This window comes from Mustelus asterias, chromosome 13, assembly GCF_964213995.1.
Source record: "Mustelus asterias chromosome 13, sMusAst1.hap1.1, whole genome shotgun sequence".
Classification (NCBI taxonomy): Eukaryota; Metazoa; Chordata; class Chondrichthyes; order Carcharhiniformes; family Triakidae; genus Mustelus; species Mustelus asterias.
The window spans coordinates 26,029,490-26,057,054 of NC_135813.1; the positions used below are offsets into that span (position 1 = coordinate 26,029,490).

A 27,565-nucleotide genomic window follows, 5' to 3' on the forward strand; every position below is an offset into this window, starting at 1 on the left:
TCCCGCAGTACGTTATAGATGATGAAATCGTTTATTGTAATGTATGGAATGCTTTCTAATGAACTCTAGCAATAAAATCTCACCAAAATCTGTGGCTCGAGGTCAGTGACAAAACAAGAGTGCTCATGTTGACCTTGAAGTAAGGCACATTATTAGATTGAACGATCTCGATGACTACAATTTCACCTCGGGAACTGTGCCATGGCACTACAGCTGATTGTGAGTGTTGTGCCCTGTACTGGGGATTCCCAGCATTAAGCTGGAATGATGTTATCACGCTGTCCAAGCAGCCTTTAAGGTTAAAAGATTTTTGGGTGGCACAATGGTTAACAGTATTGCCTCACAGCGCCAGGGAACTGGGTTCAATTCTGGACTTGGGTGACTTTGTGGACCCTGTGTCTGCATGGGTTTCCTCTGGTTACTCTGGTTTCCTCCCACAGTCCAAAGATGTGCAGGTGAGGTGAATTGACCATGGTAAATTCCCCCTTAGTGTCCCAGGATGTGTAGGTTAGATGGATTAGCCATGGTAAATGTGTGGGGTTGTGAGGGGATAGGTGAGGAGAGGGCCTGGGTAAGGTATTCTGTCAGAGAGTCGGTGTGGACTCGATGGGCCGAATGGCCTCCTTCTGCACTGTAGGGATCCTACGATTCTATTTTATGATTTTTATCAACAGGAAAGTGAAAGCAGTAAAATAAAATCTGTTTTCTTTTTAAAAAGAACAATTTACGTATCGAGATGCATGCTGTGGGTGAAGATAAAGCTTAAAATATTCTAAAACGCATTATAGAAAAAATGTGGCTTAAAATCTACAAATTAAGCACTTAACAGCAATGCATGATCATAAAACTCTCTTCAGGGCCTTTTCAGTTGCTCAAATCTTATTAAATAAGCTGATCTGATACAAGGGTTTCCAACAGTGATGAGGGAGTGGGAAAGTTGAAGTTTTCACTAATTTACTGCAGGGGCAGGGGTCCACAGTGCAGTATGTGTCAGCACAGAGTGACGGACTACAAGTTTAGGATTTCTTTGCTAATCAATGCATGCCTGATATTGGTCAGTTTCGAGAAGGGCATCGACAGCAAACCTGGGTTGTGTACCCTCAACATATCCTGCAAAATCTGGGCCCAAGTTAAAAAGAAAATAAAACAGTATAGACTTGTGTTAAAATTATCCATGTACTGTTTTACTTTGTGCTGTATATTTGAGAAATTTTTATGTTTTTTTTCCCCTGCTGACTTGTCCCTTTTTTAATATTCGTGATATCAGAACTTGCTCGACTTAAACAATTATTTCTGTGATGACAACTAAAATATCCCTTGGCCCAGTATAAACATAACTTAAAACTAGGCTGAGAGATACTACAGTTGTGATTCTGTACACTTTCATTAATATGCTTAAGAACTTTACAATAAAACATCCTCTACTGCCTATGAAGATGGAAAATATTTCCCAAGACAGAGGGAAGTCTCAATATAAATCTTGTTACAATGAAGTTAGTAGGAAGCTGTCCAGTTATAGCAAAATGAAGATATTGGCATATTTCCATGTGCTCACTGGGATTATTACCGTGAAATCAAATGGAGCCTTTTAAAATTATTTTGCAGGATATGGGCTTCCCTAGCTAGGACAGCATTTGTTGCCCTCTCCCTCAGTGTTAGAGTTAATCATTTAATTAAATTATTTTCAGTATGTTTAAATGAATTATTACATAAAACTTAAAAAACAACACACCAGACCAAGTGATGCAGGCAGTCTAGATCTGCACTTGCAAAACAGTCTCCAGTTATTGCAAACAATTTGTTGCCAAGTCAGCATCTCTGACATTCTGTTCACATGCGAATCAACATTGCTGTTAATTTTCCACACAAACTCAAAACATTTATGTTACCCAAGCATTTGCCTGGTGAATGAGTTCCTGTTGAAATGTTCGTATACTTGTGTGTGTTAGGCACAGAGGATGTGCTCTGCTTTTACTCAAAGCTTTTTGTTTCAGATTATCACAAAGAATTTACACAAAGCAGGAAATTCAATTGTGCTTTACTAACCCAAGGCCCTACTCCTGTGCTCTTAAATGGTGTGGCTGGTCTCCCTTTGCATGTGCTCGCTGGCCATTAGAATATGGAAAGGTGCAACAAGCAGTATGAATATATAAAAACAAAATACTGCAGATGCTGGAAATCTGAAATAAGAACAGAAAATGCTGACTAAACTCAGCAGATCTGGCAGCACCTGTGGAGAGAGAAACAGAGTTAATCTTTCGATTCTCAGTAGAACTGAGTAGGCGACCAGCTTGCCCTTGGACCTATTGAGGCGTGAGTGGTTAAATAATAGCCACTCAAGTGCTTCATCTCATTCCCGTCACTATTTTACCCACAGCAGAGAAGGCCCAGCCAAGCATGTAGCCTGGCAGCCTTTACTCTGTTTTTACTCTATAAACAGACCCACAGAAACAACTAATCTTGTGTAGACCCTGATGGTTTAATGGAGAAATGCACCACCAGGTGTTACATTGAGCCACACAGAAACACACACGTTACTTTTCAATCCTTGATTTGGGCAGTTTTAGCTGATCTTAGCCAAGGTAGTAAAGAGTGCACCTTAAAACATACCGCCGGGAGTGAGGGGTCAAATCCAACCCTTGGTGTTGCCCCCTGAATGAAATACAAATACCCAGAGTTTACCTTTATCACTGAATCCTCACTCCCTTCACTCTCCTCTCTGGGGCTGGGGCTGTTGGGACTACAGATCTGCTGGTCAATCCGATTGGCTGGCAGCTGTGATGGGAAGGCAGAACATTCACTTTGGAGTCATGACCATCACCAATTTTATCAGTCTGTTGGGGGGGAGCAGGGTGAGTCCAGGTCTATGTGCCTGCAGATACCCATGTCTGAATGTTAACTGAAAACAAACTCCCAAGAAACAGAACTAGTAGTACAATTGGCCTCAGCACCCGCGATTATTTCCTGTTACCTGCATTGGTGTAGATATTCAGTAAACAGCTGGCTCCACCAGCTGTGAAAGTGGGAGGAGAAGGAAAACTGGGCTACAGAGTACAGAAAAATATACTCTCTAAAATAATGCGGAAATGTATTTTGGGCACACTGAAAGCAAATGAAAGGCTGTTTGGTAGAGGAGAACAATTAATTGAAAAAGATTTTTTGATGAACACATTTGGAAGTTGAACTCATGAATAAATGAATGATTGTTTAAACAGCAACAAGTCAATTTCTACATTTAATTTATGATAGTTTATATCTTCGTAAATAATCCTAAAAGTATTGAACCTACTCTTTCCAAATAATTCTTTAAAAATAATTTGCGCCAGTTGGAAGCAACTTAAAATTAAGTCTTTTAAAGGAGCTGGGAGGCTTAAATTGAAGGAAATTTTACACTTCATTAAAGGAAAAGAGTTGGCTGTAACTAATGCAAGTTTAATGTAGTCTTTCTTGTTTGAATGATTTATTCTAGTCATTAAAGTTCAAATTAAAATGCACCTTTCAAAGGGAAATGGAACCTGCTGGCCAAGATGGTGCCATTAATTGCAGAACAGTGTTACTTGCGGCATTCATCCCTGAAATATTTAAAGCCTACAGCTTCCAAAGCTTCAAGTTGCATGAACAAATTCTTCAGGTTTGGCACAAGTTATTCTGTAGCACAGAACTTTAGAAAAATTCCGCAGCTTCATGTTAGTGAATGTTCCAGTTCTGGCATAGCGGTCAAAAATACCCCATCAGGTTTGTTGCTCTCAATCATTCTCAGCCTGTTTTCTCCCACCATTCCCCCTGCACCAAAGTTTTGCCCTGATGGAAAGGTGACATCACAAACACAAATCCCATCCCTTTGTTTATGGATCACATTCTTTTGGTTGCCATTTTTGTTCTCACTGGAGGAAAATAAACACAGCCAATGTATAGGTTAGTAAAATTGATCCTTTTTTCGTGACTAGTCTGCCAAGTCTCTACCCAGGTGTATGCATTCAGAGGGTGCTTATTGTTCTGGGCATTGGATATTTAGAAATGATATCACTTGTAGTTGGTTTTCTGTTTACAGAAAATCTGAATGGAGATCAACAGGCCCAGGCTTGCACGACAGTTAAGGAAAAGATACTGGTGAAAGAATCTGGTCCAACCCTGTGGTCAGGTACAGTGAGACATCGGTAAACAGTACAATTAGTACTGGCAAACATTTCTACATGCTGTCTTTGCAACAGATCCGCATCTGCACTTCTGATGACTTAGTTTACCTTTAAGTCAAGCCCTAATTCTGGTTGACATTGAAGATTAGTGTCATTGTGAGGTAATTTCAGGATAAAACTGTCTGTTTTCATCAAGTAAATTTGCAAGGTAAATGCCCTCTGTTACAATTGAGGTTTAAGATTATGCTGTTTTGAGACTGTTTTTAAATTTAGGGTAAAATGAAGGGGGGAAATCATGTGATCTGTTCTGAAGTCTGCCTGACTGCAAGCCAGGTGGTTTGATTGTTAAAGATTAAAAGGGGGCCCAGATTGTTTTACTGGGAAGAAAGTGCGAGCAGAAGCAGATTTACACTTTGTGCGGCCCCGCGCTCACCTTCTGCCCCCACATGACGACACATCCCTCCTGATCCTGCCCACCCTTGCCCCACAGGCCGTAAAGTCGCAAGCCATAAAAATAAACAAATTGATCGCTTCTTTAGTGCTTTTTAAGTTGTAAAAACACCCCTGTAGGAAGAATTGCTGAATTGAAATCCAAGCTTGCCTCATAAGAATGACGTTAAAGATGTCAATATTGAGATGTGTCTTGAGGCAAATAAACATGGAACTTCCTGATGAGCAATGAGATGGGAAAATCAGCTGATAACATAGCTGCAGCACAGACCAGTACAGGACAGAATGAGCCAATCCAGTGCAGGAGCAAATACTCCAATCAACATGATGCATATGCTGCCATTCAGTGTATTTCAGAGTCGCATTCAGTTTCAAAAGTTAATTTCCCCTCACAAAATTAAAGAAACTTTTGCTGTAAATTCACATGAGTGGAGTGCAGAATGGGTCCAAGTCCAATATCAGTGGCTCTGTCTGCAGGATTTCTTTCTTTGTCCTAGTACAGAATTTCTGAAGGCCAGTCTTGAGAGTGATGGTAGCTAGAACTATCAGCATGTGACCAGCTGCAGCCATTATATCAGACCAGCAATGGTCCATTTTGAAAAACAAAATTTAAACAAGAGAATATGAAAGACGGACAGATTTCTAAGATTTTCTTGCTTCAGCCCTTGTTGGTATGGCAATTTAGATCGTTTTTAGTACTTTTTCTTCACAAAATCAACAATTATATCATCGTAGATAAAATCTTATAAAGATGCACTTTCAACCATCAATATTGCTGAACTTGTCAAATGTTCCTGACTCATCATACTTTGCAAATAATTTTTAGCTCTTTTCAATACAGAAAAAGAACATTCACTGGAAGCATTTGTGAAATATATTATTCACAATATTTCGACATTTGGAAAGGTTACCTGCCAACTATCACTTACAAGTCTGTACAAATCAGCTGGTGATCTCGAAGCACAGAGCTCATCATTATCGATGAGATTAATGCCTTGTTTCACTTCATCTTCAAGAAGATTTGTGTCTATGTCTGCCAGGTAGAATTCACTTGATTTCTTACTGCAGTGGCTTTTAGCATTTTAATTCAAACTTCTGCCGAAAAGCACGTAAAATAAATCAGCAGTTTTCTTCAAAAATTCATTTCTACTCTTCAGTGCACAATTGCATCATTATTCTGTCACAAATAACGTTGACAGTCTCAACGATGATCTTCTCTTTCCCTTTTAAAGTGATTTCATTGCCTCTAGTTTCATTAAAAAGTAATTTCCTGCATGTTGTATGCTTCTCACCATCAGAGGGAACTGTATTTTTGTTAATATTAGTGCCTCTGCTTCCACTGAGCTATAGTCATTTTGAACTTCCATGACAAAACTTCTAAATAAGGCTAACAATTGTGCAGCATTCAGTAAAGTTGCATCAACATTTTGTAGTGATTTGCTGATGGCATTAATCCTTTGAAGTAAATGGTTCCACAAAAGAGTAGGAACAACAATACTGTACTTTCCAAACTAAGGGTTTTGCTTCAATTTTCACACGTATCAGCAAAGTTCATTTTCAGAGCCAAAACAACATCCGCACGAGCGGACCACTTACTGTCACAAATTCTTTTGACCATCAAATGTTTTCCATTTGCTTGCTCCGAGCGTGACCACAACATATTCCACCGATACGTAGAATTTGAAAAAAAGGCAGTTTTGAACAAAGTCAAAAATATGTACAGCTCCTCAGAGAATTCAGCTGCAGCATGACAGATTAAATTCAAGGAATGACTAGAACATGGGATGAATAATGCACAGAGGCTTGCATTGTTCAGTTATCGTATATTTTCCTGCCATATTTGCGGAATTTTTGAAGTTCTGCCCACGATAACTTTTGATGTTCAAACCTAAATTTGCAATAATTTCCAAAATGGTTGTTTCCAGACACTCAGAAGTGTGGGATTGTAGCTGGACAAAACCAAGAAATCACTCTACAACTTCACCTGGTCGCATATTTTAAAATTAATGTTAATTTGTCCACATGACTCACATCTGGTGTTGAATCAGTAATCATAGAATCGTACAGTGCAGAAAGAGGCTATTCGGCCCATCGAGTCTGGACCAACCACAATCCCACCCAGGCCCTATCCACATATCCCTTCATATTTACCCACTAACCCCTCTAACCTATGCATCCCGGGACACTAAGGGGCAATTTAGAATGGCCAATCAACCTAGCCCGCACATCTTTGGACTGTGGGAGGAAACCGGAGCACCCGGAGGAAACCCACGCAGACACAGGGAGAATGTGCAAACTCCACACAGACAGCGACCCGAGCCGGGATTCAAACCCAGGTCCCTGGAGCTGTGAAGCAGCAGTGCTAACCAGTGTGCTACCGTGCCGCCCAACTGTGCTACCGTGCCACCCAATAATTATGGAATAATTTTCGGCATCTTTTACTTGATTAGTGAATTGGTTTCTGAGCCATTCTGCCATTATTGTGATGAAGTCATTGTAGGTTTGATGCATTAAAAAGTTGGTTTTCCCTGAGCCACAATATTCACAACTTTTCAAATGCTCTTTGAGAAGCTCATCAAATTCATTGAGGTATTCAGAGCAGGCTAAAAATTATCTCTTCGTGTCCTCTTAGAGATAGTTCCAAAGAAGACAGCAGTTTGACTGTGGCAACAACACATCTCAGCACTTTCCTCCAATAAGAACACTCCTATTCTAACTGAGCTATCAATTCTTCCAGATAATTTACATCTTTGAATGAATGCACACATAGCTTTAATATGAGCCTTGGAAGTTTAACGATCTGAAATATCTCTTCCAACATTTCTCCAGTTAGAGTATTGGTCGATGAATGCTTGCTCCCCTTTACTAGGGTCAGGGAATAATTTGCAAAAATAACAATAGATTGCTTAGAAGTTTCTGAAAAAAATTAACCAATTTCTAATTTCCATCATCCCCATTTTTCTTCACCTTCAGAAAATAGGATTTATGAAGACTTTTAACCTGCTTTCGGCCTCCAACCCTTTTCTCAAATTTTCAGTATTACCTACGTTTTGTGATTTTTTTAGTATGAAATATTCTATCATAACGAGTGAATCAGATTTTGGCTGTAAGGCAATGTCTTCAGGTAGGCTTTTTCCCTCACTTCAACAGAAGAATCAGCAGTTTCTTGTAGTTCCATTGCCATTTCATAGTCCACTTCTTGATGAACTTTTCCAGGTGATATAGTATCTCTGGAAATCGGCAAGTCTTAAGTCATCAGGTATTCTTGATGGATGAGAATAAATGTGCAGTTTTTTCACTGTTCCATACTTCAAACTTTTTAAAGTAAAATGACAAACAGCCAGATTGATAGTGTCGCTTCATAATGCTAAAGAAACTGACTGTGATTATATTGAATTTTCTGAAAGAGCAGGCTTTTGCACAGTCAATCCCGTGTTAATGCAAGCTCTGCAACAATCAGATTCATCTGTTAACTATGAAGCTGAGACACTGGATTTTAAACAACACTCGCTGTACTCTTCTCCTGCCCTTTCCCCCCTCAAAAACTCTCAAACTCTCCCTTTCTCCAAAATGCAACCCGGTCCTCAGATTCTCCCTCCCTACAAGTCTGCAATCCTTGTTACCCACCCCCTTCCTCTCTCACATGCTCTCTTTCTTGTGCCTAGGGGTGGTGTGTTTCATTGTAAATCTGCCTCTGGGTATGAGATGTTTACATTTCAGGATATTGGCAGGACCCTTTGTGCTAACTGCAAGCCTCTAAACTCCCAGAAAAAAGTGTGGAGAATGTCAGGTTGTAAACAGTTGTGCTTTAAATTGGCTATTTAATTCCAAGATAAAAGAGAATTGAACTTTTAAAAATAACTGGTCAGCATTTCTACCTGGATGTAAAGCCCATGAGATTCAGATTGCCATTGAAATGGGCTTTGAGGGTGAAGAAACTTTTCGATATCCCTGCAAACTCTTGGGCACAGTTAGTCTGTCAGGGTTCAGGGCAGAGAGAGAGAGCAGCTTTGGGCCAGAGGTCTCTATGATTTACCATGTTGGAATGGGTTGGAAGTTCACTCTCTGATTGAAAAGACCAAATTTGTGAAGCGTTAAAACGAAGCTGGAAGGTTCATCTAGTTTGCGTTCGAGGACGAACTCCACAAATACACTCTCTGATAATCAGTTTCGGGGTTAGCAGTTACAGGCTAAAAGGAAAAGAACAGAAGTAAATTCACGAGAGCTAAGGATCATTTTGGACTCATTCTGGGAGAATTGAAAGTCTTCTTAAAGGACTGTGCAAGAAATACCTGATAAGAGATTTCCTTTGATGGTGTTTTTGTTCTGTAGAATAAATTATATCTGTTCTGTATAATAAATTATAACTTGCCTACAGAGGTAACATTTAGTCAATAGAGTCTAAACTTTTGTCTTAAAACGTGAAAGCTTGCCGTGTCATTCTTTCAGCTATTGATTGGAAGATCAAACTATTTTTAAAAGGTTAATGGTCTCCACGGAAAATGTAACACCTGACACACTTCAGAAGAAATTTTGCAAAGTAATCCTGCCTGCCAAAAGTTATCTGAATCATTTGATCCAAGCATTGCACTTTCATTTATCTTAGAATTGCTTACACCTGAAATGGCTATATCCCTTGTTGAATCTCACCAAACTGATTCGGCAATAGTGGAATGACACACGTGGGTTGGTTGAACTGTAAACAGTCACTTCAAACTCTAGAACGTAATTTTAACAGAAGTTTGCAAGGGCAAATTTCAAGCATTCATAGTTAAAACAAATGAAGAGGGCACGCAGTAGAATACAAGCCTCTGCCATGCTGTGTTAACTCCTAAGATCTTACTTGAGGTTTTTCCCTCGCTGGTTGACCTTTAACCAAAGCTGAAGGAATAAATAGTTTTTTTAAAGATCTTCCATCTCACTGAGGCCGCTTCAGGCCAATCCACATTCAACAACCTGCTCTGAAAACTCTGCTGACATTTTGACAGCTGTTGCTAATTCCATCACAGCAGCTGGGACAACGTTCTAAATAAAACAACCTACAACATTCTGAAAAAGTTTATTCCCTCCATCTCCCAGTCTTAATGAATCCTGAATAATGAATCTATGGCAACGAGATCACGACTTTAGTTTAGGCAGGCATCATGATCGGTGCAGGTGTGGAGGGCCATAGGGCCTGTTCCTGTGTTGTACTTTTCTTTGTTCTTTATTAAAAAGATTCCAGGATCTGGATCTGATTTCCCCCTTACTTAACACAACCTATGCCAAATTTTACATCACACTGCACTCTCCCTAGAGATGCAGTCTTGATTTAAAGACTAAAGTTTTTCCTGGCTCTAACAAGATCCCTTCTCCCTGCTTTACCAAGATGAATCTTCCAAAGTCAACAAAGTCCCCTTAACTCAACCCTTTTAACATGAACAGATGGATTTCCCATTGCATGATCATTCTATGGTCTTTTATTCTTCAAAATCCTTGTTTCCTTGAAGATGGGTTACATCATCACCAGTCCTCCACTTGGTGATTAACCCAAAAGCACTCCTTTTCTCCAACCTGGCATAGCAGCTTCTGTTGGTGATTCTTCTTCCCGAGAACGCTCCACCTGACTGCCCCTGAGAATCTGTAAGTCTGCCTTCACTTTTGTGTTCAGGTGTTAAAACTTGCACCTGATTTTCTGGCTTGACCTGGACCCTTGCCTCCACGGCAGTAAGATCACGTGGGCCTGTCGCTGGGCAGAGTTGAGTACAACATCAAATTAAAAGAGACAGTAAAGCATAACTTTTTATTTAGTGGTCATAACTCTGCACACTTTTGTTGCAGCACAAAGGATCACAAGATATATCGAAAGCAGATATCAAAATGGATTGCAGTAGAAAGTTTCTAATGGATAGATCAGCATTGGAGGATGTGGGCAGTCACTGATCTGCCATTGTTCTTTCACATCTGTATAGTTGATGAGATTATGTTTGCTCGGTTGGATTGGAGTAACTAATTGTTCCCCATTGAGGAATCAATTAGTCAGGTATTTGGAGATCAGATCAAGGACGTTTCTTCTCTGCATGACTCATTTACTGATTAAACTGGCTGGGGGTTTGGGGGATCACTTAGTCCATCTTCCCTGATATTTTCTCTCCATTACTATGATCTGCTCTCCATTTGGACTTCGCGGCCACCCACTAGGTAATTTTCACTTTTATACTCATTACAATTTCCCAATTAAAGGCAGCCAAATGGTCCTCATTTAGGGCTTTGATCAGTATTGGAACAACTGCAATCACTGGATTCCAGTATCCACAGTATTTTGCTTTTAGCAATCACGGGGTGACTGCATGCCCTCCCTGTATTGAGAGTGCTCGATGTGGCTTAAACTATTCAGAAGACTGACTTATTTTGGAAACTCACAAAACAAAAGGGCAGTGACACGTCCCACGGCTCGGGAGTACAATAGTGCCATTATGATAGCTTGCAGCAATCAATCTCATCGACCAAGAAAAATATAATGCTCAGAATGCCAGTTTTTTTTTAAGCGGCCAAGGGGACAGTGTATTACAGATCAGAAATAAATCAATATCTTTTATGGTGATATATTTTGTGGCTGAAATAATGCACTAAAATGGACTGTAATTTTTTAAAAAATATTCATGATTATTGTCTTATTCCAGGTGATTGCGAATTGCCTGCAGCTTACCATTATACTGCATTACAGGATTCCCCAAAAGAGGATAGTCCAATTCAAGACCATCATTCAGGTCAAATAATTTTACCTTCTGCCCTTGTTAGATGCAAAAGGTTTCCCATTTTGTTCAAACAGCATCAATAATTCAGAAAACTCTTTTTTTTCTAGATGACATGGTTTGTAACATTTGTGGTAAAAGATACAAGTACATGTCGAGCTTCTGGAAGCACAGAAGGGACCATGAAGCTAAAGGTGAGCAGTAAAATACACAGTCTATGCATTGCCATCTGATGTGCAGCACTTTTGTTGGAAGCCATCTGACTGTAGGCACCTTCAGTTGGCACCTTCAGTGCTAATGACTGGGATAGCTCATTCTTACCGGTACTTAGAAAGCTTCTTGCAAGTGGTGAAGGGGAGGGAGGTTTCTACAAAACAAAAGGGGAAAATAAAGGGATTGTGAAAAAATGAGAAGGAAAGATCAAGATCTCAGTCTAAGCTTGCGTTACGTATCGTTCAGCCCTGATCCATTTCCTTCTATTGGAGAAGCCGGAAATCAGAAACAAAAAACAGGAAATATTGGCAACCGCTCAGCGGACCAGGCAGCACTGGTGAAAAGTAAGAATGCTTCAGGTCATCAACAGCCTTTCATCAAAACTAGAAAATATTAGACATTAAAGTTTTTAAACAAATGTTCTCTAACATTTAACAACATATATTTTAGCAATTTCATTCAAACAGAAAATATTTAATTGGTCTTGCTATCAAGGGAAACATTGTAATGTGTATGATCTGATATGCAGTGTGAATAGTTAAAGGAATTTACAGCATCTTGACTCTATGTGGTGCCACTAATAGATTAGTCATCTCAAGTAATCAAGGCTTTATCCAGACCACGGTATAAAAGAATTGAATGCCAGAGCAGATGAGAGTGGCTCCCTCAACATTAATGCAAAATTTGGTACAGAGAGCCAGCAGAATGAAGTCAGTGAGGGGGCTCAAAAAGAAAATTTATACTGGCTTGAGTCATACCTGATTCAAAAGAAGATAGTTTTGATTATCAAGAGGACAGTCGTACAGCCCCAGTGTAGGAGAGGAAAGTGTTCTCTACACAACGATCTTAAGCTGCTTTATAAATGACCTTTCCTTTCTTAAAACACCAAGAGCAATGACGTTTTCACACAATTCTAAAACTTTTATCAACATTAACAATATCTAGGATAATGAAGCAGTCCATGCTAACCTGCAACAGGATCAACTCACAAGTAGCATAAGTATTTATGTCACTTAAGAGATCACCATCTCAGACTAGAGAAAACTCGGTCACCTCCCGGTGACCCTCGATAGCATCACCATCAAGGAGCCCTCACCAACCACATCTTCGGGATGGGGGAGCAGGTGGAAAATCAGTGATCAGACGTTGAATTGGACCAGTCATGTTAAGATTGAGATTACAATAATAGGGTAGAGGATGAGCAATGTGAAATGAGTGAATCACCTACTGACCTTCAAAGCTTCTGCATCCATTTACAAGGCTCTGGGAAGGTATATAAATACAATTTGTTGTGCTGGAATACTCAGCACTTGTATGGTTGCAGCTACTATAGCATTCAAGAAGCTCAGCACTGTTGATTAATAATTCTTGTTCATGTAACACAATTATTTAAGTAATCAAAAATTAACAGCACTGTGCAGATCAATTACAAGAAATAATATTATCTCACCTGGAGAACAGATAGGATAAGCGTAGCTCCACCATAACCCATTCTAAGTACTAAGGCTGGTGAAACCATATTAATGCGTAACTCTAATGAATTTCATTAATGGTTATTTATGGTTGAGGATACCCGAGACATTCCTCTTATCTTCAGTGAACATCTGTTTAGATCCATTTTACTGTTGTCTTAAAATCAGCTACTGTTTTTGCCATTGTGAACACCTGTTTCATACCCTATCTCTACACTATTAAGGCATATAAGGTAGGCAATTAGTTTACACAAAAAACACCCAATTAAGAATAATGATGCTCACACAAGTAAGATGCATCTTAGTTATTGCAATAATTTGCACAGAAACAACCCAATTATGAATGCTGCACCTACAACAATTAAAGCATATATTGAGCTAGGTAGTTAGCTGACACAAGCTTAACTCAATTGTGACTGTTAGTGCCTGTCTTTTTAAACTTAATTTTTTAGAAGTTCACAGGTTTTCATCTTGAATGTTTTGTAGCATAGTATAACGGCACACTTGTCCAGTTACCAAAACCTCACTTGCTTACACCACCATTCAGCACAGTATGCTTGGTGAATACAACTGTTCTCATTGCCCATCACCCCGGCTGTGTTGTACTATCTGCATGATGCACTGCATCAGTTCCGAGCCTTTTTTTAATGGCATCTCCTTCCCCCAGATTATCTGCTACAGAGAAGGACAGTGTTGGAGAACACCACTTCCAAGTCTCTCACTATCCTTAACTTGCGACATGTATTGCCATTTATATATTGTAACTGGGTCAGTATCCTGGAATTCCATACCAACCACCATTGAGAACCATAACCAGAATGGCTTAGGACTGGTTCAAGGTAAAAGCCTACCAACTGGCACCTTATTGCATCACCATGAGGTACAGAGGAGAAATAGCTGTCAAGAAGCTTTGAGGAGTGAGCTCGAAGAGAGATTCAAAATAGGCAGAATCAATGGTTGAGGAGGCATCTGAAGCTATGGAAACCATGCAAAGCAGGGGGCTTTGGGCAGGGTTGAATACTCCTGTCACTAAACATAAAGCGGAAAGGGGGAGCAGATGGGGGATTGGGGAAATCATTGGGACGAAGAACACAAGTAGAATTCTCACTTTTAATTGGTGAGTCTTTATAATTGATAAAACATTACTATATCATTAGTTCTGGTGTTTTGGATAATCCAGCTCACTTGACATTTGCAACAAAGTCATTAAATTGTCTTTTGAAATTATGTTTGGGTGTTTGAAGACTATACATTTCTAGACAATTTCTAATTTTTACTTTAAATTTATTGAAATAATGTTGAAATTAATAAATCTGCTACGCATTACTGATGGATAATATCAAGTCAATTTCAGTTCTATAATTACTCTTTACAAAACCATGAAACTATGGGCGGAACTTTCCTGTCCCATCTGCCATGGGAATTGTAGTGGGTGGGACACGGACCATGCAAAGGTCCATTGACCTCGGGCAGGATTTTCCGGACTTGGGGCAAGCACGGCCAGAAAATCCTGCCCTTTGTCTCAGGGATGTCCACAGAATCTATACTAATTGGTACTAATGTATGAACCATAGTCAAGTTCATATTAATTGGGAGTGAAAATCTTGTCTTCAGTGGCAAAGGTTGACATTATTCAACACTCTAGCAAGTGAAAGCTCTGTCAGCTGTGATCTTAGCAGCATTGTGGCTCAGTTGGAAGCACTCTCACTGCTGAGTCAAGTTCCAGGTTCAAATCCCACTCCAGGGCTTGAGACAAAAATCAAGGCTAACACTCAGTACTGAGAGAATACTGCACTGTCGGAGGTGCTGCCTTTTGGATGAGATGTTACGCCAGATAAGATGTTACACCAAGGCCCAGTTTGCCCGCTCTGGTAGATGTAAAGATTCCTCAGCAATATTTCACAAGAGAAGGGGAATTATTCCTGGTGTTCTGGCCAATATCCATTCCTAAATCAATGTCACGAAAGCAGATTATGTGATCGTTGCTGATTATCACATTGCTGTTTAAGGAGCTTTTTGTGTGCAGATTTGCTGTCCCATTTCCTACATTAAAATTGTAATAACTGGAGGTGACTTGATGTGGCTCCAACAACAAAGGGTTTATTAACTAATAATAACATACATGCACACAAGTTAAGGGTCTGACAGAAAACTCTCGCACAGCTCTACTTTCTTCTCAGCCCTGTTTCCAACTGAAGGTCTCCTCCTCCCTGGACATGCACCCACGCTCCTAATTGGCCTGGCTTCCCATGCAGCTTCTCCATAGGGTCTGGCCCGATCACATGGCCCACAAAGGATCGCTCCTTAAAAGGGGCCACGTTACCACAACAATAGTGACTACACTTCACAAGTTTTTAATTTGCTGTGAAGCACTTTGTGCAAACGTTGTGAAAGGCACGATGTAAATGTAAGTTTTTTTCTCCCCTGTGCTACAGTGCCTTTCAGTTATTTTCACGCTGCATCAACCTCAATATTTAATAAAGAGAAAGCTACCTAAGGAAAAAACTATTTAAAGAAACAAATTTTTACATTCTATAAAGCATGTTTCTCTTATTTGCTCGTTGATGTAGAACCAATAAATCAAGTTCCAAGACCTTAAATATTCAGTCTCCCAAGAGGTTAGAATCAATTTAAATCGATTGATTCATTGCTAGCCAGAAATGCAAAATATATTTTCAATCAATGACTTCAATCGGATAATATTTCCGATCTTTGTTAAAGATTGTTCATGATTTTATCATAAGTAACACAACTGAAATCTTCACCTTGTTTGAAAGTGATTGAAAGGCCGCTCAGTTCTGCTTTGTACCCATTGCTAGCATAGGTATACTTCTTGGAACTGTGTGAGTACTGAATTCATGTACTGCATTGTGTGTAATAAACACACCACACACACACATGCATTATTTTAAACTGCAACTGTTGACTTTACTTTATGAAGACTCTTCTTTCCATAGGGGAATTTTTCACTGCTTTCATCTCTAGACCTGATGCTGCTAACAAACATACCACAGGTAAGAAGGTGGAGAGGTTCCAGCACAATGGTGGTATTCTAACCATCATTATAAACCTATACATTTTAGCTTGTTGACCATTGATAAGAATGTGATAAGAAAGGTCCAATCACTTGGGGGAAAAAAAAGACAACTCACTAAAAAGAATCATATCCAAATCTGCTGTTGCAAATAATTAGTAATGACTGTTTTAAATATATTTCTGGTACAATTTTACATTAAATCAGTGATTTCACTGGTAAATTGCTTGGGATGATGGGTCGGAAGTTGTCAGGCATTTCTTTTGCAAACGAAGTGTTAAACAGTCTTTCGGCACCAAACTCTTGATTTATAAAAATAGTCTGTAGAAGACTACATACAAGGAGCATTCCACTTCTGCAAGCTATCTTCTGCATGGTTCAGGCAGAATAAAGATATTCAAAATCTCATTGGCAGCATCTCGACTTTAAATAATACAAACTCTTTTCCTTTGCACTCAAAAATGAAGAAAGGAAGGTCCCTAGATTTCTATTGTGCAATGCAAAATAAAAATTTTTGCTGGAATATGGAAAGAATCAAGTCCCACTCAAACAGATGCCATTTCATTATCTGTTGCCTTTTGTGTCCATTTGTGATAAAAGGTTCATTATTAAGTATGCCTATGCAGATGGAAACAATAGTATTCCTCAATGGTCAGCTTATCTATCCTTGCAAAGAATTTAAATAGGATCGTCATTTTCAAATGAATCAGTCATTTTCTAAAAACAAAATCTGGAGACAGAAGCCACAGGAGGAGAGGGTTATATGACGTTTCCCTGTGCCCCAGAAATTTCTGCAACCTTGACTAAAAATAGCTGTAGAGAAAGAAATTCTGCAGAAGATTGCAACAAACTTAGAAGTTTCAGATGGCTCATTTGAGATGCTGCTCCATTGAAAAATCTCACCCCAGAATTCCAAGTCTCAACTCGACCGTCCACTCTCAAAATCTCTAGAGATTCCACTAATAAAGTTTAGTATGCATGCACACCTAGGTTTTCATGAATAGAACATTTAATACAATAAACTTTTGTTTTAGTTATGCCTGAATGTATTCACTTACAAACATATGAATTAAGAGGAGTAGGCCATTTAGCCCCTCAAGCTTGCTCCACCATTCGGAAAGATCATGGCCAATCTGATTGTGGTCTCAACTCCACATTCTACCTACCCCTAATAACCTTTGACTCCCTTGTTAGTCAAGAATCTGTCTACCTCTGCCTTAATCCTGGAAGTTGTTAGCTCTCCTTAGGGAGAATTATATCGTTTATAATTACATCTTCACCCATGTCATTTTTAGCATTTTAGCTCTTTGACTTTTAATTGCTTCCGTGACATTTTATGTCATCCTTTTCTATTAAGTAGTTTGCACGTCATCCAACCTATTAATGTCCTCACTGACTGGATTGTCTATTGTATTGCCCCTTTTTTCCTTCTCAACCATGGATAGATTTTTTGTTACTGTTTTGTCCTGAAGCGTTTTAGCCCAAACTTTTCTCTTTACAAATATTGGGTGCATTCATTGTGTTTGCAGCATTTTGCCTTTTTCTTTTAGGTTTCATATCTTACGGATTTTTGTTACTCTGATCAAATCTAGCTCAGACTGATGGGATGAATGCCCACTGGCCCTGCCTGCTGCAAATATCTGATACAAACCAGGGAGCAATTTCAATTCAGTGTCTACTGGGCATGGATCTATACCACATAATGATCTTGAATGTCTGCAGGGCTCAATAGGTGGCATTCCATGTTAGGAGGTTCATGGGTTCAAGACCCTTAAGCACAAAATCCAGGCTGACACTCTTGTTACAGTACTGAGGGAGCCCTACATCTGAGGCTCTTGCTTGTTGGACAAAATGTTAAGATCCTGTCTACCTTCTCAGGCGAATACAAAATATCCCATTCTACTATTTGAAAGGTAGGGCAGTTTTTCTCTGGCATCATGGCTGATATTTCTCCTTTACCAACATCACAATAACAGCTAACCTGGTCATTATCGCACTACAAAATGGGAAACCTTGCTGTGCTTAAATTGGCTGCGGTGTTTCCTACGTTACAACAGTGATTAACATTTCAAAAATATGCTTTTGGTTGTAAGGCACTTTAGGACATCCTGAGGTTGTATAAGTGCAGGTCCTTCCCTGACAGGGATTCCCGGTTCTGAAATCGGGATGGAAGCATATTGTTGGAACAGAGTATATGGAGGACTTGTCCTTAACATTTAGCCATATCTGGGCATGCTTGGATCTGCTGCTGGAAATACAAACAGCTCCATTTGTTCACCTTGATGAACACAAAATAAACAGCCCATAAAATCTATAGATTGCTGTGAATTAAAATTCAAAATTGATTTGGAACATCTCTGTATTTGACAATGAAGTGTTTCAAACTAAATTTCAAAACTTTTCAAACATTGACATACTTCCAAAAATATGCATGTTGGGAACTATTCATTTGGCCATTCAAATTAGTGAAAGTAATTTTAAAAATTAATTGAATGAATTTTTCTCAAGTTATTTTACTATTCAATCTTTGGACAGAGTGAAAATCTGCACAAATGCTTCCACCTGAAGTTCTGACACCTCAGTAGCTCTTGCATGTTATCCTGACTTGGGACGATATCATCCCTTCATTGTCACTGGATCAAAATCCTGGAACTTCTTCCTAACAGCACTATGGGTATGCTTGCACCTGATGAACTGTAGCTGTTCAGGAAGGCATTCATAATCACCTTCTCTGGGTCAATTAGTGATGGGTAATAAATGCTTCCCTTGCCAGTGACACCCACATCCCTTGGAATATATTAAAAAATCCCTAAGTGATTTGCACATATAGATGACTCTAAAGATTAACTGGACACCCAAATTGCTGTAATAATTATTTGCCACAACCTGGCCTTAATTCTTGAGAAAGAAAATTCAGAAACCGTGTTTGTGGCTTAAAAGGTTATGGGTATGTAGAGTTCGATATGTCATTCTGCAAATTTAAGAAGGACTTCCCTGGCTTGAGGCTGGTGTCCTGTCTTACTCGGGTAGGGAAAAGCAAAATGAAATGAGTGTGGAGTCAGAGGTGGACAACAGAGGAGGTGTGTTGAAAAAGGATGTTGTGGTCAACTGTGGTCATTTAAAATTGCAGTCTGCCAGATCAGGGCAGTAAAGGAGTGGGTAACACTCCGTTATAACTGTCCCCTAACCCCTGGCCTGCCTTTTGCCAAGTTGGTGGGGTGGTTTGAATGGAATTACAATTGATCTCATTGTTCACATGGCACATACAGTACCACAAATGCATATATGGCACCAGTATGAAGATTAGTTGGAAAAAAGGCTCCCATCACAGAAATCCAAATTACATTTTGAAACATCGGAGTGTACTTTAGTATGAAACAATTCGGTGTTGAAAAAAATACTTTGTCCTTTTGCCACCAATATGTTAGACAATACTATTTTTGTAGCTCAGAATTTTTTTGTCTTTCAGGATCAGAGGGTGTGTGAATTCAAGTTGTATTAAAAATAATACCATATTGAAAAACATCAACTGATCACAGGTTGCATTTCACTGTTTCGTGTAGTTCACATTAAAATACAGTGGAAAGTTGTAATGTAAACAGAACTACATAAAGCTTTAACAATTAACTGTTTGCATTTCCTTATCAATAGGAATGGTGCTTTCTTCTGCTGCCAGTATAAAAGCTTTGATTTCACAAAAACTCTTTGGTAAGTTGCTGAATGTTCTACATTTCCTTGTGATCCTATACTAAGAGATGAAATGTTGAAATTCATTTTATGAAATATATTTAAAGTTCACTTATACTCACTCTTTGGTTCCTCATCTCTTTAAATCTTTTTTCATGTGTATTTTGTTTTAGATAGATCTGGAAAATTGTGTCCTCAAAAGGAACTTAATCCAGAGTCCAAGCCAATTATGGTGAAGACGGAAAAAGCTAGTCTCTTCAGTAAGCCTTGTGTTTCTGGGTGAACATTATCTGCATCTCAAATATTTAATGGGCGGGGTTTTCCGGTCTACCCCTCTCAGCGTGCTTTCCGGTATGTGGAGGCGGCTTGCCATTGGCCACTGGTGGGATCTTCAGGTCCTGTTGATGTCTATGGCATTATGTGTCTTGTCCGCTTTACCGACAGGGAACCCATCGCAGAGGATTGTTTTCAGCAAGCCTGGAAAGTCCCGCCAAAGGGAAGGGCTGGTAAATCCCTCCTCATATCTTTAGATCAGTTAAGGAAAGGGCTAAGTATCCTTGAACTATATATAAGCTTCCTGATACAAATATTTATATCAAAAGATTTATCAAAGCTTTGACTGAGATACAGTTGGCCACATTATCCTTCAATAGCTCTGCTTCATTTTCCAGTTCAGTGGATCTAATCCTCATTTCACTCTTTGTTGTCAAATTGTAGCTAGCAATGGTTCCTTTTCAAGCCTCTGCATCTTGAGACTCTGGTCCCTCAAGGATCTGTCATTAGCCACCTCCCCCCATCTGCCTCCCCCAAACAAACTTCCTCAACTACAAGCCCCCCCTTTGGTGAAAGCCAAAAACATGGGCAGAATCTTTCGGCCGTTCAAGCTGGCGGGATTCTCTGGTCCCGCTGCTGTGGACGGAGATTTGGCTGAGTGCCAAATTCTCCATCCTCACTTGCAGCAGCAGCGGGCATGAACGGCTGGAAGATTCCACCCATGGTCATTTCCCATAGTCATAGCGGCCAGGTCTATCTGGACGAACTTCAATTTTTTCCAGTTAAAAATTGAGAACATCATAAAGTCATCCTGTTCACCTCCCACCAATTCTGTTCCCCATCTCTAGCTTCTGTCAGACTATTTATGGCCTCAGGATCTTATTTGATCATAAGCTGAATTTACTGGCCCATATTTCCATCTCAAAAACTACCTACTTTCACCTGTGATCTAGTTCACCTCCATCCCTGCCTCCGCCCATCATTTGCTGAAATTCTCATCTATACCTTTATCATAAGTCCATATCTTTAGTCTTCACAGTAGAACCCAATGCCATTCTAGCCAACCTTCCATCATCCGTAAACTTCAGCCCATTCACCTGTTGCCCTGACTTGTCCTACACCCATACTGTTTATCTATCACCACCACTCTTTGTTAACTCACATTTGCTCCTGCTTCCCCCCTCCCCTGTTTGTCAGTGTAATATTTTGATCCTTGTATTTAAATCTCTCTCTATGGTTTTGCCCCTTTGTGATCTTCAAACTAGCCTTTCCCACTTGTCCAACTCTAATTCCTTTGTCTCTAGTCTCTTATGCCCCTGCACACTTTGCCTCACCATGGGAAGTATGCCATTAATTGGCTAGGCCCCATGCTCTGGAACTCTTATCTGCATCTCCTCCAAGACCACCTTTAAAATCTACTTCAGACTAAGTGTTTAGTAACTCTGTCAAATGTCTATTTGGCACAGATTTTATGTTTAACCCATTTATTTATATTCAAAGGCAAAATAAAAATGTAAAATGTTTTCATGAAGTAACAATTTTTCTAAAATTTGGAGATTGTTTTGAAAAATATATTTGAAATTCTCATTTAAGGACAACTTGCAGCAAAAATTTTATTGACATTTGTACAATCAAGTTAGCTGCTATTTCAAGTTAATCTTCAGAGAGAAAAATTAAAATTCTGGAAATGCTCAGATCACGTAGCATCTATACATATTTCAGGAATGGGGTTTTTAGCACACCTGGGTTACACCACATGTGAATAAGAAACAAAATAAGGATAAAGGAAAAATGCACAAAACACAGGAAAAATAAGCGAGTTGTAAAGAGCAAATATCACACAAATGTCACTTCTGTGAAAGGTTCACGCCTGAATTGTTAATTTACTTGTTTGCACCACAGATGCTGCATCTTCTGGCTTTGTTTCAGATTTTCACAATCTGCATTATTTTGCTCTTGTATAAAAAAAAAATCCATCTCTTTCAGATTCATGGCAAGAGAAATTTCACTACAAAGGATACGGCTCAGTGGCAGAATCCAGGCTATCAGTTATAAAGACGAAGGAAGCTGTTCCCTATTGTGAGTTCTATAAAATAAATACAATCTTTCCTCTGTAACCATTAGCATTGATTTTAAAAATAACATTAAAAATCTTTCGTTGGGTTATTTTAGTACCATAAACTCAGGTGCAGCATGAGGTTATTGATAATACATCTTATGCTGTACCTTTGGTTCTGAAACTTAAGCTACAGCCTCCTGACACATTTCAGTTTCTTCCAACACTTGTCCCAAAGCTTTTAAAATGGAAACAGGCCAACGAAATTAACAATAAAATTACACAGAGACCTAGGGATCTCAAGTCTCAGTTGCTGTTCAGCTACACACGCCTCAGTGACTGCCTTCCTATTTTATCCATTCTCCTGTCCAAAGGCAAGTAGTAACAGTGGCTTCTGTTTTTAGTTACAGTCTCTCCTTTGCACCAGTACTCAGCTAAATCTTTCATAGGATGCTGGAGGGATTGGTTTTCACCAGGCTACAGCTTTTTAAAAAAAAAATGCAAGGTACAAGGGTGTCATTTTAAGTTATGCATGGGACCCAGGAGTTTTTGTTTTAAGGTAATGCAAAATTGTATTTTTTTTAAGCTGGGATTTAGTATGAGTATGGAACAGTCACCAAATTCATCATACTCCAGCCCTCACAGAACGGCATGAATTAGATGCATAATCATTCCTGGTGTAGTTTATTTCAGTAATGTTCCTTAACCCAAGCTCAGTATGATATCCACTTGTGCAATGTTAAAGTAGCCTTTTCATTTGCCTACACTTGCCAATCTTCTAGCTTCTTGGACTGGAAACATAAAACTCTGTGCCATAAATCAATGTGAACTGCTTACAGCACCTAACAGATGCCCAATATGAGCTTGAAGAGACTAGTTGGAGCCAAACTCAGCTAGCTGTACAATCACAGTTGCTAAAGTAATTCTTGGCTGCAGTAATGAGAACTTGTGACCCAGAATAAATTTCAGATTATGTTTTACTTACATTTTTCTAAAATTGTAGTGCACATTCTCAGAGGTGGAAGGTTTTATTAGGTTAGGACAAAATGCCATCTGTTATTATAAAGTGTCATCTGTTATTATAAAGTGCCTTTAGCAGTTGCCTACCAAGTGAGAAAAAGGAAGTCATTGCTTTTTCCAAGGACAGAAATGACTGGGAAAAATATAAATATTTGTCACATTATTGTTTGTGGGAACTGACTGTGCACAAATTGACTGCGCATTTCCCTCATTACAAAAATGTCTATGTTTTAAAAGCACTCTGTTAGCTGTGTAGTGCTTTGGGACATCCTGGTTTCAATAAAGGTGGATATAAATGCAAGTCTTTCTTTCTCCAGAAGGATAAAATTGCCTGCTTTCAAGGATAGTCCATGGAAGGAAGAAGCAGATGAAAACTTGTTGTTGAGAGCCATGTCCAGATTGAAAACAATGGTTGTTGCTTTTTGCTGTGTGGCTGGAACATGACTTTGCTTAATTTCAGTATAGCATTGCTCAGTCTGCAGGCAAACTGAGTTCAGACAGCAATACACCCAACAAAATAAATTAAGTTATTCACTCCAGGATCGCCAAAGAAATGTTCAGCACTCATGTCTTAAAACCAACAAGAGGGGAGGCCACATTGGATTTGGTACTGGGTAATGAACCAGGCCAGGTGTTAGATTTGGAGGTAGGTGAGCACTTTGGTGCCAGTGACCACAATTCGATTACATTTACCTTAGCAATGGAAAGGGATAGGTATATACCAACGGGCAAGAGTTATAGCTGGGGGAAAGGAAATTATGATGCGATTAGGCGAGATTTAGGTGGCATAGGTTGGGGAAGGAAACTGCAGGGGATGGGCACAATTGTAATGTGGAGCTTGTTCAAGGAACAGCTACTACGCGTCCTCGATAAATATGTACCTGTCAGGCAGGGAGGAAGCAGTCGTGTGAGGGAACCGTGGTTTACTAAAGAGGTTGAATCTTGTGAAGAGGAAGAAGGAGACTTATGTTAAGATGAGACATCAAGGCTCAGTTAGGGTGCTTGAGAGTTACAAGTTAGCCAGGAAGGACCTAAAGAAAGAGTTAAGAAGAACCAGGAGGGGACATGAGAAGTCTTTGGCAGGTAGGATCAAGGAAAACCCTAAAGCTTTCTATAGGTATGTCAGGAGTAAAAGAATGACTAGAGTAAGATTAGGGCCAGTCAAGGACAGTAGTGGCAAGTTGTGCGTGGAGTCTGAAGAGTTCGGAGAGGCACTAAATGAATATTTTTCGTTGGTATTCACACAGGAGAGGGACAGTGTTGTCGAGGGGAGTACTGAGATGCAGGCTATTGGACTGGACGGGATTGAGGTTCATAAGGAGGAGGTGTTCGCAATTCTGGAAAGGGTAAAAATAGATAAGTCCCCTGGGCCGGATGGGATTTATCCTAGGATTCTCTGGGAGGCTAGAGAGGAGATTGCAGAGCCTTTGGCTTTGATCTTTGGGTTGTCATTGTCTACAGGAACAGTGCCAGAAGACTGGAGGATAGCAAATGTTGTCCCCTTGTTCAAGAAGGGGAGTACGGACAACCCTGGTAATTATAGACCGGTGAGCCTTACTTCTGTTGTGGGCAAAGTTTTGGAAAGGATTATAAGAGATAGGATTTATAATCATCTAGAAAGGAATAATTTGATTAGGGATAGTCAGCACGGTTTTGTGAAGAGTAGGTCGTGCCGCACAAACCTTATTGAGTTCTTTGAGAAGGTGACCAAAGAGGTGGATGAGGGTAAAGCGGTTGATGTATATATGGATTTCAGCAAAGCGTTTGATAAGGTTCCCCATGGTAAGCTATTGCAGAAAATACGGACACATGGGATTGAGTGTGATTTAGTGGTTTGGATCAGGAATTGGCTAGCTGTAAGAAAACAGAGGGTGGTGGTTGATGGGAAATATTCATCCTGGAGTTCGGTTACTAGTGGTGTACCGCAAGGATCTGTTTTGGGGCCACTGCTGTTTGTCATTTTTATTAATGACCTGGATGAGGGCGTGGAAGGATGGATTAGTAAATTTGCGGATGACACTAAAGTCGGTGGAGTTGTAGACCGTGCGGAGGGAAGTGGCAGGTTACAGAGGGACATAGATAAGCTGCAGAGCTGGGCTGAGAGGTGGCAAATGGAGTTTAATGCGGAAAAGTGTGAGGTGATTCACTTTGGAAGGAGTAACAGGAATACAGAGTACTGGGCTAATGGAAAGTTACTTGGTAGTGTGGATGAACAGAGGGATCTGGGTGTCCATGTGCATAGATCCCTGAAAGTTGGCACCCAGGTTGATAGGGTTGTTAAGAAAGCATACGGTTTGTTAGCTTTTATTGGTAGAGGGATTGAGTTTCGGAGCCATGAGATAATGCTGCAACTGTACAAAACTCTGGTGCGGCCGCACTTGGAGTATTGCGTACAGTTCTGGTCGCCGCATTATAGGAAATATGTGGAAGCGTTGGAAAGGGTGCAGAGGAGATTTACCAGGATGTTGCCTGGTATGGTGGGAAGATCGTACGAGGAAAGGCTGAGGGACTTGAGGTTGCTTTCGATAGAGAGAAGAAGGTTAAGAGGTGACTTAATAGAGGCATACAAGATGATCAGAGGATTAGATAGGGTGGGTAGTGAGAGCCTTTTTCCTCGGATGGTGATGGCTAACACGAGGGGACATAGCTTTAAATTGAGGGGTGAGAGATATAGGACAGATGTTAGAGGTAGATTCTTTACTCAGAGAGTAGTAAGGGCATGGAATGCCCTGCCTGCAGCAGTAGTGGACTCGTCAACATTAAGAGCATTCAAATGGTTATTGGATAAACATATGGATGATATTGGAATAGTGTAGATTAGAGGGGCTTTAGATGGGTTTCACTGGTCGGCGCAACATTGCGGGCCGAAGGGCCTGTACTGCGCTGTAATGTTCTATGTTCTATATTGAACATTAATTTTCTATAATGGACTCTAATACTAGCAAAGAGCTGTCTTATTAGAACCCTCTTATTCCGAAGCTGGATCCATCAGAAAAATCAACTCCAATAAATAATATCTAGCAGAGAATAAAATATCCATCAATTGTTTCTGTTACCTTGTGATTTTGATACTTTTCCTACACCTGCATCCTCCGTGACACAAGTCAGGAGTGTGATGGAATACTTTCCACTTGCCTGGATGAGTGCAGCTCTAACATCACTCAAGAAACACTCCACACCATTCAGGACAAAGCAGCCCCATCCATCACCTTCAACATTCTCTCCCTCTACCATTGATGCATGGTGGCAGCAGCAGTGTGTATGCCATCTACATGATGCACTACAGCAGCTCACCGAAGCTCCTTCGACAGCACCTTCTGAATCTGTGACTTCTACCATTTAGAAGGACAAGGGCAGCAGATGCATGGGAACACCATCATCTACAAGCACACTATCCTGACTTGTAACTATATCGCCGTCCCTTGAGTGTTAAAATCCTGGAACTCCCTCCCTAGTAGCACTGTGGGTACACCACATGGACTGCAGCAGTTCAAGATGGCAGCTCACCACCACTGTTTCAAGGGCAATTGGGAATGGGCAATGAATGCTGACCAAGCCAGTGATGCCCACATTCCATGAAAAAAATATTAAAAATACGGTCTGTGATGTCCAGGTTAGGTGGATTGCCAGGCTAAATTGCCCCTTGGTGTCTCAAGATGTGTAGATTAGATAAACGTGTGTGCTTATAGGGATAGGGCGGGGGAGAGGGCCTGGGTAAGATACTCTATCAGAGAGTTGGTGCAGACTTGATGGGCCGAATGCCCTCTTCTGCACTGTAGGATTCTATGATTCTGCACTTTCGTGGGCTCCTCCTCTTTCAGGCTTCCTATTTGAAAAAAATGGAAGACAAAAGTCCACCTGGGCAGAGGGGGGGCAGAAAGGTACAGAGACAAATTTTGATGTGGAGAGGGACAATTGACCATGTTGAAAGTGGACCAAGAGAGGAAGACATCTCCTTTGTGCGTGTTTAAAGAGAGATATTGTTGAGGGAGTAGGAAGAGAGGGTAAAAGAGTGGGAAAGCAGAGTGAGGATGAAGACCCAGCCTGGGAAGTGGAAAAAGTAAAAAAGCTATTTTTGAGGAAAAGCATCACATATTCTGTTAATTGTCATTGGAGCTAGTGGGTCCAGTTTATGGAATTACTCAACTGCTGACTCATTCATAAACATTGTGCAAATTGCTGATTGATTTTTTTTAATGAATCCAGGTGTAGCAGAAAAAATAAGTCCTCTTTCAAATTTCAACATTGCCCCAAGAGATCCTCCCCCTGCATTACGACCAAGACCACTTCCAGGTAACATCGATTATAGTCCTCATGTTGCTCTCCTCTGTTTGTTTTGTATGTAATATGAACAGCAACACATTGAATTCCTTCTGGACGTTTATTAAGGTTGCAAAATGCCATGCAACATCTTAATGTTCTGAGAGAACTGTGATGCTCCCTGTATTCAGATTCAATTAAGTCTAAACCCTAAAATGCTACGCTCTTGT

At 40.0% G+C, this 27,565-nt stretch overlaps 1 protein-coding gene across 15 annotated transcripts in view; it reads left to right on the top strand.

Moving 5' to 3' along the window:
- LOC144502528 (uncharacterized) overlaps window positions 1-27,565 on the top strand; it is a 112,409-nt gene that overhangs the window by 25,971 nt on the left and 58,873 nt on the right. For 12 of the 15 annotated variants that reach the window (XM_078226592.1, XM_078226588.1, XM_078226589.1 and 9 more), the window contains 8 exons: window positions 4,052-4,141; window positions 11,249-11,335; window positions 11,431-11,514; window positions 15,963-16,019; window positions 19,691-19,747; window positions 19,900-19,986; window positions 21,986-22,078; window positions 27,282-27,368. In XM_078226592.1, coding sequence (XP_078082718.1) covers window positions 4,052-4,141; window positions 11,249-11,335; window positions 11,431-11,514; window positions 15,963-16,019; window positions 19,691-19,747; window positions 19,900-19,986; window positions 21,986-22,078; window positions 27,282-27,368 — 642 coding nt within the window. The remainder of the gene's footprint in view (window positions 1-4,051; window positions 4,142-11,248; window positions 11,336-11,430; window positions 11,515-15,962; window positions 16,020-19,690; window positions 19,748-19,899; window positions 19,987-21,985; window positions 22,079-27,281; window positions 27,369-27,565) is intronic. The other 3 variants (XM_078226596.1, XM_078226598.1, XM_078226599.1) reach the window with 1 other exon arrangement.